Below are 13,794 nucleotides of genomic sequence, written 5' to 3'. Positions count from 1 at the left end.
GAGGCTACCTGAGATGGAATATGAGCTGTTGCTCCTCCAACTGAGTGTGGCCTCATTGTGGTAGTAGAGGAGACCATGGACTGGCATGTCAGATTGAAAATGGGAAGTTGAATTGAAATGGGTGGCCATTGGGAAATCCCATCTTTGCCCCAATCTACACCGGATCTCACCGATGTTCTGAAAGACTGAGATAAAGTTTAGCTTTATTTGTCAAAAAAATACATCAAAACATACAGGGAAATGTATTGTTTACGTCAATGATCAACAAAGTCTGAGGATGTGCTGGGGGCAACCTGAAAGTGTTGCCAAGCTGTTGGTGCCAACATAGCATACCCACAACTCACCTTCACTAATCCATACATCTTTGGAACGTGAGATGAAACTGGAGCACACAGAGGAAACCTACGAGTGGTCAGGGGAGAAGATGCAGACTCTTTACAGATAGTAGCAGGATTTAAACCCGTACAGCTGGAGCTGTAAAGCATTACTGTAACTGCTACACTACCATGCTACCCAGAAGAAAGTTGGAAGGTCCCAGCGAGTTTACCTGCCTCTTTAAAGCCTAACTGCAAGGTGAAATGGTAAAGTTTGCCCATGAATATAAGGAACAAGAGGAGGCGGCCATTTGGCCCTTTTATTCTAATCTGCCAGTTCATGCAACTCATAGTTGATCTTCCACTTCAGATTAAAGAGAGAATTTAGCTTTTTTGACATGTGCATCAAAACATACAGAGAAATGTGTCATGTCCACCAAATCAAACCATTGAAATCAAACCATTCCAGGCAGCCGATAAGAGACGCCAAGCATGGCATGCCTCCAACTTACTGACCCTAACCTGTATGTCTTTGAAATGTTGGGGAAACCAGCAAACCCAGAAGAATTCAAGTGGTCATGGGAGTACATGCAAACTCCTTACCACTATTATGCACACTTCCCATATCCCGTGATTCCTATCAAGTATCAAAAGGCCGAGCTGAGGATGTTTCCAATTGCAGTGTTTCTAGGATCAGAGGACTTGGGCTCAGATTAGGAGAAATCTCTTTAGCCAAACAGAGGTGAATCTGTAGAATTCGTTGCTACTGACAGCTGTGAAGGCCAAGTGATTGGGTATATTTAAAGTGGAAGTGGATAGGTACTTGATTAAGTCAGGGCATCAAAGGTTACAGGAGAAGGCAGGTGAATGGCATTGAGAGGGATAATAAATCAGTCATGATGGAAAGCTGGAGCACACTTGATGAGTTGAATGACCTAACTCTGCTGCTATTTTTTTTAAAGGAATCTTCTCTATCCAGAAAGCCACAGCGAGTTTGAAAGGTTGCCTTCCTGTAATGCTGCCATTCGTACAAGAATAATGGAAATGTAGACAGGGTGCACATTATATCTTTACAACTTTACGGAAGCACATCAGAGTAAATGATTGAGAAACAGCAGATTTTTCAGAAAGTATGTCATGTGGATATGAAACCAGTAAGCCTCCCCCAAAATGGACCCTTTCCAAATGGATGAGAGAGTGAGTGGGGTGGGGGGGGGGAATGAGAGAGAGAAAGGGAGGGGGGTGATGAGAGTGAGTAAGGGGGACAACGAGAGACGGGTTGACAAGAGAGGAGAGGGAGGGGGACGAGAGAGAAGAGGGAGGGGGCGATGGGAGAAGAGAGAGCAAGCGGGGGAGAGTGAGAGGGAGGAGGAAGAGAAAGAGAGAGTGGGGAAGAGCAAGAGAGCCAAAGGTAATACTCTGGTAATCATATATTAAGCCTGAATGTGCACTCAGGTAGAAGGAAACAGCCCATTGGTATTGTTAACCAGATCTTAGGAGCATTGTCGGCATTAATTCAAAGTAATTCACTGACACTCTCCTGTTCTGCCTCCATCCACAGGTAAAATCTGGTGTAGTTTTTTTTCAAATATATATTGACTTTCTCTAAAGGCAAAGATTGACTTGTCTGACCTGCTGAGCATCACCAACGCTTTCTGATCATATGACAAACACAACCAATCTCCGAGTATGCGGCCATATTGTCTGCTTTAACAACTAATGCCATCTCATGTTTCTCAAACTGCACTGAACCTTTATTACTGGCCAGATATGCTCTCGTTTTCCTCAAACACTCATTGTCGCAGTCTCTGAACCACAATTAAAGATGAACTTTATTTGTCACATGTACATCAAAACACACAGTGAAATACGTCATTTGAATCAATGACCTATATGGTCCAAAGATGTGCTGGGGTAGCCTTCAAGTATCACCATGTTCCCAGCGAGAAGGTGTACAGGAGTGAGATAGATCGGCTGATGGTATCCCAACACCCAACATCAGTAAGACCAAGGAATTGACTGTGTACTTCAGGAAAGAGAAGTCCAGGGAGCACATTATCGGTTATCATCAAAAGGGTTAGCAGTGAAAAGGGTGAACAGCTCCAAGTTCCACAGGGTCTACCCTGGGCCCAACATATTGGTGCAATCACATATTGGTACAAAGAAGTTATGTCAGTGGCTATACTTCATCAGGAGTTTCTGGAGGTTTGGTATGTCACCAAAGATGCTAGCAAATATCTACAGAGCACTGTGACTAGAGTGGAGAGCATTCTAAGTGTTTGCATTGCCACCTGGTATAAAGGGAGCACTACACATGATCGGGAAAAGCTACAGAGGGTTATAGACTGAGCCAGCTCCCTCAAGGCCACTAGCCTCCCTAGCATCAAAGACATTTTCAAAAGGCAATAGCTCAACAAAGCGGCGTCCATTATTAAGGACCCTCACCAGTCAGGAATGCCCTCTTCTCATTACTATCATCAGGGAGGAGGTACTGGAGACTGATGCCCCACACTCGATGCTTTAAGAACAGCTTTTCCCCGTTTGCCATCAGATTTCCGAACAGTCCATGAACCCCCGAACACTACCTATTTTTGCTCTCTTTTCGCACTGTGGAATGTGTGAGAAAATCCACACAGTCATGGGAAGAAGGTAGAAACTCCTTACAGACAGCAGTGTGAATTGAACCCTAATCACAACTGATGGCGCTGTAAAGCATTACATAACAGTATGTTACGATGCTGCCCAGTTGGTGGCCCGCTCACATCAGCAGAACAACCCTGGGTCAAGTCCATACGAAACAATGTTGTGAGTACATCTAAAGAGTAGGCTGCTGTCATACCTTGACGTGGCTTCAACCTCCACGTACTGAGATACAGTGAAAAGCCTGTCTTGTGTACCGTTCAAACACACAGATCACTGCACAGTGCACTGAGATGGAACAAGGGAAAACAATAACAATGCTTAATAGAGAAAGTGCAGGTAAACAACAAGGTACAAGATCATAATGAGGCGGGTTGTGAGATCAACGGCCCAGCTTATTGCACTCACAACAGCTCATAATAGTGGGATAGAAGCTGTTCTTGAGCTTGGTGGTCCTGTCACAACCACTGACTCTTTGTGGGGTCTAAACACCCCCAAGAGCAGGCTGTGCACAGGTTTAGCAATTGCACCTGTGAGTATGTATGTTCCAGCTAATTACTTCATTCTGGCAGTAACTCCTTTTCGTTGTAGTCCTGTTGAGACCTGAGCAAAGCTCAGAACATTACACTCTCCGCTTACCCTCATCCTTGTCCAGCAGAGAAGACTAATGTTTCAACTGATGCTGTCAAGGAGCAGTATTTAGCATTCATTATTGTTTCCAGCCAGTGTTGGTGCTAACTTTCAGTCTGAGAGGTTAATGGCCCTGTTGGCTTAGCATTTAGAATTTTTCTTTTCCTTTCAATTCTGCAACAATTCTCATTAAAATTGGTGAAATGTCGACTCGCGTCAGTCTCTCTCTGTACACTTGGGCCATATCTGAACGTTCTGACAGGTATGTGCTTTCAGGCTTTTATATCTTCTGCCCAATGGGAGAGATGTCCAGGGTGGGAGGAGTCTTTGATTATGTTGGCTGCTTTACCAAGGCAGAGATGTACAGACAGTCCCATGGAGGAGAGGTTAGTTTCCATGACATGCTGAACTGCGTCCATAACTTCGCAATTCCTTGCCATCAATGGTGGAACAGTTGACATACCAACTTGACTCCTACTGTTCTTCTCCACTTGGTCTCCTTTCAGATCAACCTCTTATTGTTCCACCTCTTCTTTTTAAGCCCATCACCCCTACTGGGGCTGACAGCAGCTCACCAGAGTCCTTTGTCCTGGGCCATTCTTTCAAGTCACCCTCAGGTGTAGCCCATCTCTGAAGATCCTTCCTCTCCCAGGGAAAGAGGACTTTGGAGCTTCTGTTGGTGTTTCTGTAACTCTGGGTTGTTACAGGGTGGAGTTGCTAGCCCTATGCTCAACCCCACTCTTTTCCCAGCTAAGCTTGGGGCTGTCCATGGTGGAGTTTTGTTCTCTCTTCTCTCATGAGATTGCCATTAATCACACAAAAAAGCCATCTTTCATGAGTTTTGGCATCCTCTGCCATTTGGTGTTGGTTAATTATTGTCAAATGTACTGAACTACAGTGAAAAGCTTTTGCTTTCCGTGCCTCCCAAACAAATCACCCCACCCATAATTACATTATGACATTGTGGACTGAAGGGCCTGCTGCTATGTTATTCTGCTCAATGTAAGAAGTTTAGCAGAGATTACTGGACACACATCAAGCACTTTATTGTCCATTACTGGAGCTCCCCAGTTACAAATGAACTGGCTCATGGAAATCTAACTTTAAAACTCTCCAATGTAGTTTTAATTTTCAAGACTAATATTAAGGATGCTTCATGGTATTCATTAGTGACTGTTAAAGATCCCTCTCATTTTGGACATTCTCTGAAAGCATATACAACCAGGCTCAAGGACAGCTTCTATCCTGCTGTTATCAGACTATTGAATGGTCCCCTAGCGCGATAAGATGGACCCTTAGCCTTGTCATGGCCTTTCACTTTAATGTCTACACTCTCTCTAACTGTGACAACTTATTCTGCATTCTGTTATTGCTTTTCCCTTATACTACCTTATACTACTGATGTGATAAAATTATCTGTGCAGATAGCAGCAGCAAAGATTTTCCGCAGGGATAATAATAAACAGCCAATATGCATTCCATAATTTTGAACATTACAACACTGTATAAGCCATGTTGGCTACGATGTTGTGCTGACATTTTACCCTTCTCCAAGATCAGTTGAACCCTCCCCTTCCATACTACCCTCCATTTTTCTATCATCCATGTGCCTATTTAAGAGCTTCTTAAATGTCCCTAATAGCAGGGCGTTCCACACACCACTCTATGTGGGGAAAAAACGTAACTCTGACCTCCCCCCACTATATTTTCCCCAATCACCTTAAAATTATGCTCCTACGATTTGCCATAATTAATTTCATTATGGGTGTTGTTGGGTTGAATATTCTATTGAAAATCGGTAGCAAGTGTACATAGAGCAATACAACATGGTAGTGAAGAAAATTAATATTTCTGACTTTTAGAGGATTCTTATGAACTGAACCCGTGTAAGCCAAGGACTGAATGCGTTCCTTTTCCGTTGCTCCAAGTACCAGGACGGACTATTCCAGAATTCAGCACCCTAGAACTGAAGCCCCAAGGCATCTGTAGGTCAACTACATTTATTTACAGGGGACTGTAGACTCAGCCAGCTCCATCATAGGCACAGCCCTCCCCACTATCGAGGTGATGACTCACAAAGACAATGCTATGGATTCATCACTCAAGACATGTGCTCTTCTCATTACTACCATCGGGGAAGTGGTACCAGGAGCCTGAAGACCCACTCTCAATGATTCAGAAACAACTTCTTCCCCTGCACCATCAGATTTCTGAATGGACCATGAACCCACAAACACTACAGCTTTAACACAAGAGATACTGGAAATCCAGAGCAACACACACAAAACGCAGGAGGAACTCAGCAGGTCAGGAAGCTTCCATAGAAATGAATACACAGTCCATATTTTGGGGCTTGAAACACTGACTCTTTATTTCTCACCATAGATGCTACCTGACCTGCTGAATTCCTTCAGCATTTTGTGTGTGCAACACTAGTTACTCCTTTTTTTGCATTTGTTTATTTATTTTATGATTTATATTAATTCTACATATTTGCTGCTGGAAAACCTCCAAGAGGACCACAACCTTGCCCTGGTTTGGAGGCTTTCATGCCTCAATGAGCCACAGAGCTATGGTGAGTGGAGTCTGGGCTATATGCTTCAGCACTTGGTAGGATCACCCAGGTCAAAGGGTAGAGGCCAGACTAAGAGTTGTCCAGCAGTCCTCCAGGTTTGGGGTTCAGCTCATGGCTAACAACCTTGACTGGTCAAACAAAAGTGCAACAGAAACAGCAAAGAAGAATCCTTCTACATGTATGTGCAATGTTATTCCTGAGTCTCCACCCGGGACTTGCATGGCTGACAGAAGTGAAAACCGAGAGGAAAGCTACTAGTATGATGAAGGTAGCCCTGAACACCAGCAAGATGGTCAAGAACAGACAGAGATGGAGGACCTTCATTGCTGCCCTAAACGCCAGGAGACGTAATGGGCAGCAGGTAAGCTGCCGCAAAACAATAATCATCGCATTACACAAGAAAGTGAAGATAAAACTGAAACACAAGATATTATGCAGATGCTGGAAATCCAGAGCAACACACACAAAAAGCTGGAGGAATTCAGCAGGTCAAGGCAGCCGCTATGGAAGTGAATAACTCCGTTCTGGATTCTGCATTAACTTACTTCCTTAAGAGCAGAGCAGGTACTTGTATAAAGGGCACTGGTGAACCAAGCGGGTTTTCAAACAATAGTCCAGCTGCCTCAGGCTCTTATTTACCCAAAACAGTTTTAGATATTTAAAACAAATTAACAAGCTGCCAGATAAGATTTGAATTTGCATTCTCTGGACTATTGATCCAGGAGCGCGTAACTGGAAAATTTACTGTATCCAAAAATCACATTTTCCACTCTGCTCTCCTCCACTCCTGACATTCCCCACTCAGACGTAAGACAGGAGCAGAATTAGGCCGTTCAGTCCATTGAGTCTGTCCATCATTTCATTATGGTTGATATATTATCCTTCTCAACACCACTCTCCTGCCTCCTCTCAGTAAGCTTTGATGCCTTTAATCAAGAACAGATCAACCTCTGCTTTAAGTATACCCAATGACTTTGCCCCCCACAACCATCTGTAACAATAAATTCTACCAATTCTCTACTAAAGAAACTCCTCCTCACCTCCTCCTCCACTCACGAGCTCCCCAATATTCCAAATCGGGTCAAAGTTCAATTTTCTTGCAGGCATGCACAGTAGAACAAGGAAATACGAATAATACAAAATAAATACAATAGGAGTGAGAAACTGCACACTAACAAAACCTGACAAACAACCAGTGTGTAAAAGACAAACTGTGCAAATACAAAACAAACAAATAAGTAAATAATACCAAGAATGTGATCCCTCTCAACCCCATTCTCTGCTGCTATTTATATCTATTTTAGAAACATAGTTGAGGGATGGACAAGACTGGCAGCTCAAGGTTCTGGGATACCAATAATTCTGCTGAGATGCAATTAAGAGGAGGGTGATTTTGGTATTGATTCGGAAGAATATCAAAGCAGTACTCAGAGGGGCTATCCTGGGAGGAAAGATTCAGCGAGGCCAGAGGATGAGGAGGAGTGTGTGGAGGCAGGAATATGTATGTCACCAGCAACTCCAGAAAATTTTGGCAGATGTACGGTGGAGAACAATCAAACTGGTTGCATCACCGACCGATATGGACAGAATCGGAAAAAGCTGCAGTCAGCTCCATCATGGGCACTAGCTTCCCCAGCATCGAAGACATCTTCAAAAGGTGATGCCTCAAAAAAAAACGGCTTCCATCATCAAGGACCCCCATCACCCAGGGCATGTCCTCTTCTCATTGTTACAATATTGAATGAGCAGGAAATTAGAAGGATATGGAATTAATGGAGGGAAATGGGATTCCAATTAGGTACAATGGAGCGCACAGGCACATCCCTATGACTGGAGCTCACCTTGATATTTCCTGTTCCCTCTCCCTATAGTCCTTATACCATCTAAACAAAAGTTTTCACTTCCTCCTTTGTTAGCTTCTTAAGCAACCACTCGACCCCTTTCACAATACCCTCCATTCTCCACTCACCTCGCCTCTATATTAAAGGTTTTATATATAATTGTGTTCTTTATCCTTTTAGTTTTTACGCTGAAAACATTAAACAATCTTGAATCTTGCATCTTTTCCACATGCCTCCTCAGCTGCTCTCTTGCCACCACCCTCCCGCACGTTCCCTGTTCCCATCCCATTCCACAATCTCGAAGTCTATAGATCGCAAGGGAGGGTGTGAATGGAAAGTGGGGCATACACAGAGTGATCTGTGTTCACTCTGTACGATTAGCATTCAATGGTCAGACGTTCCGAGGATCGGTCATTATTGACCCAGAACGCGTCTCCGGAACTCGCTTGGGCGGCGCCAGCGGGATGGAACGACGTCCAGTCCGGTGCCGTGCCCCCGAGTGCGGTGTGGGACGGGACGGGACCGGTACTGATCCGGTGCCGGAATCGGAACGAACCCGCCAGTTCCTTACCAAGACGGGCGAGGTTGGAGCGAGCCTGCCTCTCGGACGCCTCCCGCAGCTGCTCGTCCTCTTGCTCCGTGCGCCGGGGCTTGCGGATACACTGCATTTCACCCCGTAGAGATTTAATAACAGCCCGGAGAGAGCAGGAACGAAACTCCGCTCCCCACGACTTCCCATGCAGTGACGTGGGAGGAAGCCTCTGACTCCTTGGCTGCACTTAGGGCGGGTTTAATACTTCGAACTCTCCACTTAACATCCTTGTGAACGGGAATCTCTTCAGGGAGACATGTCCGCTGCTGTGATTGCAGAGGGAGGAGTTGGAAGTGTGGGGGAAATAGGGAGGAGCGCTTCGTGGTCTCAAGGATCGATCCAAGGTCTAAATCCCGCTTTCAGCGGGGCGATTCCCGACCTCAGAAACAGAGGTAGTGAACCAAGGGGGTGGAGGTGCGGCTCTGAATTTTCCAATTCCTTCAATTTGGGATGGGACTAAATCTGAGGGAGGAGAGAGTGCCGGGTGTGGAAGGGAACGAGGGTGGAGCTGGAGAAGACAGTTTATACAAAAGTATAGCTTTGTATAAAACTTATTTTCCGAGGGAGGAAATGGTGAATACGAGAGGACATTAAGGTGATTGTTGTCAGAGGTAGTTTAAAAAAAAACAAGTGAATGGTGGGTGCTTGGAACACCCACTGATACAGGACTTTGTGATATAGGAAACTGATACAGGACTTTGTGATATGGTGCAACTCAAACTACCTGCGTCTCAATATCACCAAGACCAAGGAGATGGTGGTGGACTTTAGGAGATCTAGGCCTCATATGGAGCCAGTGATCATTAATGGAGAATGTGTGGAGCAGGTTAAGACCTACAAGTATCTGGGAGTACAGTTAGACGAGAAGCTAGACTGGACTGCCAACACAGATGCCTTGTGCAGGAAGGCACAGAGTCGACTGTACTTCCTTAGAAGGTTGGCGTCATTCAATGTCTGTAGTGAGATGCTGAAGATGTTCTATAGGTCGGTTGTGGAGAGCGCCCTCTTCTTTGTGGTGGCGTGTTGGGGAGGAAGCATTAAGAAGAGGGACGCCTCACGTCTTAATAAGCTGGTAAGGAAGGCGGGCTCTGTCGTGGGCAGAGTACTGGAGAGTTTAACATCGGTAGCTGAGCGAAGGGCGCTGAGTAGGCTACGGTCAATTATGGAAAACTCTGAACATCCTCTACATAGCACCATCCAGAGACAGAGAAGCAGTTTCAGTGACAGGTTACTATCGATGCAATGCTCCTCAGACAGGATGAAGAGGTCAATACTCCCCAATGCCATTAGGCTTTACAATTCTACCGCCAGGACTTAAGAACTTTTTAAAAGCTATTATTAATACTTTTTGAGATAGTGATTTAGATGCATATCATATTTTCTTACTGAGTTAAGTATTGTATGTAATTAGTTTTGCTACAACAAGTGTATGGGACATTGGAAAAAAGTTGAATTTCCCCATGGGGATGAATAAAGTATCTATCTATCTAAAAGGTCAGCACCAAGTCGTAGGCTGAAAGTAATACAGGGAAAATGCTGGAGGAGGTCAGCAGGCCAGGCAGCATGGGACCTTTCCGGCTGAGCAGTAGCGATCATTAAAGATCCTCACCACTCAGGCCATGCTCATTTCTCGCTACTGCCATCACCAAGGTGGTACAGGAGCCTCAGGACCAGCACCATCAGGTTCAAGAATAGTTACTACCCCTCAACCATCAGGCTCTTGAACAAAAGCGGATAACTGTATTCATTTAAGGACTCTTTCATCTTGTTATTTACTGCTATTATCTGCATATGCAGTTTGTTTACAGTTCCTGATGTTTACAGTTTACAGATCCTGTTTAGTTACTGTTCTATAGATTTGCTAAATCTGCCCGCAGAAAAAAAATCTCAGGGTTGTAAGTGGTGACATGCATGTAAATTTTACTTTGAACTTTTGAGACCCTTCATCCGCACTGGAAAAAACAGATGGATTTTTTTCCAGTCCTGTAGAAGGGTCTCAACTAAAAACGTCGACTGTTTATTCTTTTCCACAGATACCTGCTGAATTCCTCCAGCATTTTGTGTGTATTACTTTGATTTTCAGCATCTGCAGGTTTTCTCTTGTTCCTTGGCTGAAGGGCCTGTACTGTGCTGTATTGTTCTATGAACTAAATGGGACAATCAAATCCAGGCTTCTCTTGCAATACCTCCCTATACAATTGGATCCTTGATTTCCTCACTTGCAGATCCCAGTCAGTTCAGACGGGCAAAAACATCTTATCCACAATCTCCAACAGCACAAGTGCACCATAGGGCCGTGTGTTTAGCCCTCTGCTCTGCTCATTTAGCACTGTGTGGCTAAGCACAAGTCCAATGCCATATTCCAGCTTCAAAAGTTCATTTAATACCAAAGCATATACAGCTCTGGAATTTGTCTTCTCCAGATAGCCAAAGAAAGAATGTGAAAGTCATTCAGAGAGAAACATCAACCCCCCCCCACGTAAAAAAAAGAATGGCATTCCGATCATCACCCCCAAACCTCCCCGTCCCTGCACAAAATGGAACAGAAACATTGACCCCCAAACACCCTCCCCTAGTACAACAAAATAGAAAAGGAATGAGCGATAAAAAACACAGAATATAAAAACTATAAGTCTGCAAAAGTCCACAGTCCACAAATCAATAGTTTAATCCATAAATGCAGAACCACGATACCATCCTACGATATATGCATATAGCAGGGAGATTGAAAATCTAGCTGAGTGCTGCTACACCAACCACCTCTTACTTTGAGTTTTGCTGAGTTACTCCAGCATTTTGTTTGTATTGCTTTGTATTTCCAGCATCTGCAGATTTTCTCTTTGTTTGTGAACCTTACTCAATGAAAGCAAGACTAAACGAGCTGGTTATCAACTTCAGGAGCAGGAAACCAGAGGTCCATGAGCTTTAAATTCCTCGGCATTATCATTTCAGAGGACCTGCCCTGGGCCCAGCCCACGTGCAAGTATGAAGGAAGCATGGCAACACCTCTACTTCCTTAGGAATTTGTGAAGATTTGGCATGACATCTAAAGCTCTGTCAAACTTCTATAGATGTGCGGTGGAGAGTATATTGACTGGCAGCATCAATGTCGTTGAATTGAAAACCCTACAAAAGTAGTCAATACAGCCCAGTCCATAAGTAAAGTCCTCTCCACCACTGAGCACATCTATATGGTGCACTGTCACAAAAAAGCAGCATCCATTTTCAGGAACCCCGATCCACCACCCAGGTCATGTTCTCTTCTCACTGCTGGCATCAGGAAGGCACAGGAGCCTCAGGACTCACACCACCAGGTTCAAGAACAGTTATTATCGCTCAACCATCAGGCTCTTGAAGTAAAGGGGATAACTTTGTGGCAAATGTTCAGGGGATATTTGCATGGAGTTCTGCATAGGTACATTCCAATGAGATAGGGAAAGGATGGTAGGGTACAGAAACCGTGGTGTACAAAGGCTGCTGTAAATCTAGTCAAGAAGAAAAGAAGAGCTTACAAAAGGTTCAAAAAACTAGATAATGATAGAGATCTAGAAGATTATAAGGCTAGCAAGAAGGAGCATGAGAATGAAATTAGGAGAGCCAGAAGGGGCCATGAGAAGGCCTTGGCAAGTAGGATTAAGGAAAACCCCAAGGCATTCTACAAGTATGTGAAGAGCAAGAGGATAAGACGTGAGAGAATAGGACCAATCAAGTGTGACAGAAAGGGAGTAGAGATAGCCCAGGAAAATATAGACCAGTGAGTCTTACTTCAGTGGTTGGTAATTGATGGAGAAGATCCTGACAGGCAGGATTTAAGAACATTTGGTGAGGCATAATATGATTAGGAATAGTCAGCATGGCTTTGTCAAAGGCAGGTCGTGCCTTACGAGCCTGATTAAATTTTTTGAGCATGTGACTAAACACATTGATGAAGGAAGAGCAGTAGATGTAGTGTATATGGATTTCAGCAAGGCATTTGATAAGGTACCCTATGCAAGGTTTATTGAGAAAGTAAGGAGGCATGGGATCCAAAGGGACATTGCTTTGTGGATCCAGAACTGGCTTGCCCACAGAAGGAAAAGAGTGGTTGTAGACGGGTCATATTCTGCATGGAGGTAGGTCATCCGTGATGTGCCTCAGGGATCTGTTCTGGCAACCCCTACTCTTTGTGATTTTTATAAATGACCTGGATGAGGAAGTGGAGGGATGAGTTAGTAAGTTTGCTGATGAACACAAAGGTTGGGGGTGTTGTGGCCCTGGGGAACTGCACGTGCATGAAACAAGAGCGTTTTGGACCTCCAGGTGGTTCACAGCAGGGGTGATTGATAGGTTCATGGCCTCAGGTAGAAGGAGATGAGCTATACAGTTCTTGTTACATGCAGTTCACTAGAGAGAAGCTTCTTGGGAAACTGAAAGGTCTGAAGGTAGTTAAATCACCTGGACCTGACGGTGTACACCCCAGAGTTCTAAAAGAGGTGGCTGAAGAGATTGTGGAGGCATTAGTAATGATCTTTCAAGAATCTCTAGATTCTGGAATGGTTCTGGAGAAATAGAAAATTGCAAATGTCACTCCACTCTTCAAGAATGGAGAGAAGCAGTAGAAAAGAAATTATAGGCTAGTTAAGTTTCACCTCAGTGGTTGGGAAGATGTTGGAGTTGATTGTTAAGGATGAGGTTTCAGGGTACTTGGAGGCACACGATAAAATAGGCCATAGTCAGCATGGTTTCCTCAAGGGAAAATCTTGCCTGACAAATCTGTTGGAATTCTTTGAAGAAATAACAAGCATGATAGACAAAGGAGAATTGGTTGATGCTGTGTACTTGGATTTTCAGAAGGCTTTTGACAAGGTACCACATATGAGGCTGCTTAATGAGCTACGAGCCCATGGTATTACAGGAAAGATTCTAGCATAGATAAAGCAGTAGCTGATTGTCAGGAGGCAAAGAGTGGGACTGGTTGCTGGTAACTAGAGGTGTTCCACAGGAGTCTGTTTTGGGACCAAGTGTTTTTACGTTATACATTAATGATTTGGATGATGGAATTGATGATTTTGTTGCAAAGTTTGCAGATGATACAAAGATATGTGGAGGAGCAGGTAGTTTTGAGGAAGATATTAGAACTCTGATAAAGAAGAAGAGAGAGATGAATGACATGTATAGGAAACAGGGAGCAAATAAGGTACTTGAGGAGTATATAAAGTGCAA

General features: G+C 44.1%; 1 protein-coding gene across 2 annotated transcripts in view; it reads right to left on the bottom strand.

Moving 5' to 3' along the window:
- The window catches only part of plcd1a (phospholipase C, delta 1a), a 150,881-nt gene that overhangs the window by 100,288 nt on the left and 36,799 nt on the right, over positions 1-13,794 (bottom strand). Inside the window, exon 1 of one of the 2 annotated variants that reach the window (XM_073055049.1) lies at positions 8,572-8,926. The exons of the other annotated variant lie outside the window; for it this stretch is intronic. Coding sequence (XP_072911150.1) covers positions 8,572-8,668 — 97 coding nt within the window. The 5' untranslated portion in view covers positions 8,669-8,926. Of the gene's footprint in view, positions 1-8,571; positions 8,927-13,794 lie in introns of those variants that run through there. 2 annotated transcript variants of the gene reach the window in all.

Source organism: Hemitrygon akajei, chromosome 8, assembly GCF_048418815.1.
Source record: "Hemitrygon akajei chromosome 8, sHemAka1.3, whole genome shotgun sequence".
In the NCBI taxonomy this organism is placed as follows: Eukaryota; Metazoa; Chordata; class Chondrichthyes; order Myliobatiformes; family Dasyatidae; genus Hemitrygon; species Hemitrygon akajei.
Note: the sequence above shows the minus strand (reverse complement) of the source record. Positions and strands in the feature narration are given on the sequence as shown.